The sequence below is a fragment of the Apteryx rowi genome, unplaced genomic scaffold, assembly GCF_003343035.1.
Source record: "Apteryx rowi isolate R43461 unplaced genomic scaffold, aptRow1 scaffold_320, whole genome shotgun sequence".
In the NCBI taxonomy this organism is placed as follows: Eukaryota; Metazoa; Chordata; class Aves; order Apterygiformes; family Apterygidae; genus Apteryx; species Apteryx rowi.
This window is the reverse complement of record NW_020449642.1, coordinates 932,619-933,932: the sequence shown is the minus strand read 5'-3', so window position 1 is coordinate 933,932 and position 1,314 is coordinate 932,619. Positions and strand designations below refer to the sequence as shown.

The window sequence follows — 1,314 nt, the reverse complement described above, 5'->3', positions numbered from 1 at the left end:
CCCCCCAAGCGCCCGCCTCGCCGCCGCCGCGGGAAGCCGCCGTCACAGCGGAACCGCGCTGCGGGCGGCACGCAAGGCGCCGAGGGCGGCAGGTTTTGGGGGCTTTACCGGCGCGGTCTCCGCCCGCCAGCTGCCGTGCTGCTGCAAGATGCCCAGCGCTCGCTGCAGGGCCCTTTCTCCTTGGCTGACGTAGGACAGGTCCGCGCTGGAAAACCGGCCRGAGCGAAGGTCGCCGTCAGGCTCTGGGCACGCGGCTGCAGGAGCAAGCGCGACGGCACGTAAATGCGAGAAATTCACCATATCCAAGCATTTTCGGTTCTGCCCGTTGAGGGGAGCCCGCCTGGCTCGGGAGCCGCTTGGTGGAGAAAACATTATCCCGAGGAGCGGCCTCAGGATTTGTTTACCATGTCTGTGCTGACTGCCTGGAAAACGTGTGTTTTTTTTGTTTTTTTTTAATTGCATTTCAAATCAATTCTCAATAATACTGCGGCAGAAATTGCAGGTTGCTCGGCTATTATTAACCTTTCACGTGCAGCCGTCAGACCAAGCCGCACTTCAGAAAACACATGAATTTACCCGTTTGCAAATCTTTGTGTAAGCAGGTGGCACTTCAGACACAGCTGACACGCGACAAAACACAGATAAGCGACTACAACCTTTGCTAAAAGCTTTGATTGCATTTCCAGCGAGTTAATTTAATTCACCTTACCGAGACCTCGAGGCGTCCCTGCTAATGCTGTTTGCCAGGAGTAGAGGGAAAGGTTTTAAGCTGCCCGAGAGATGGAGAGCTGTCGAGCGGTAAAGCACAGTCCTCCGTCCCCTCTCGCGTGGGGGTGGGAGGCAGCAGGTGGGAGCCCAGCTAAAAAAATGCGGCGGTGGGGACGAGCAGGCTGCTTACCAGCATCCTTCCCCATTAACCGCTGGATACAACGGGGGATTTTAGCCGGCGGCCGACGGGACCCTCTTAACACCAGCACGTCGTTTTGCATCGCCGCGACCGCCGCTATCTTCAGGCCTGGGGAGAGAGGCGCGCGCTCCGGCAACGCGAACCGCCGCGCGGCGTGTTTAGCCCGGCCAGCGGTTATCCAAGGACGCTYGGCGAGCTCCCGCCCGCCGCGGCGCTCTGCATCGCGAGATGCAAGAGAAGAYCCGTGCCGATTCCCCGTGAAACCCGTCCTACCGGCGAGCCCGTCGGCTGGCCCCAGTGGCGTTAAGGCACGCGTGCCGCCGGCGAGGGCGGACGCGCTTACCGGGCAGCCCGCGCAGGTGGTCGTGCGCGATGCCGCAGCACAGCTTGACGGTCGCCTGCAGCAT

General features: G+C 60.7%; 1 protein-coding gene across 1 annotated transcript in view; it reads right to left on the bottom strand.

The window, feature by feature from the left end:
- The window catches only part of LOC112968614 (steroidogenic acute regulatory protein, mitochondrial-like), a 2,426-nt gene extending 1,112 nt beyond the window's left edge, over positions 1 to 1,314 (bottom strand). The window contains exons 1-3 of the mRNA XM_026071036.1: positions 1,251 to 1,314; positions 899 to 1,015; positions 47 to 254 (exon numbers count right to left, since the gene is read on the bottom strand). Of these exons, the coding sequence (XP_025926821.1) occupies positions 47 to 254; positions 899 to 1,015; positions 1,251 to 1,314 (389 nt within the window). The remainder of the gene's footprint in view (positions 1 to 46; positions 255 to 898; positions 1,016 to 1,250) is intronic.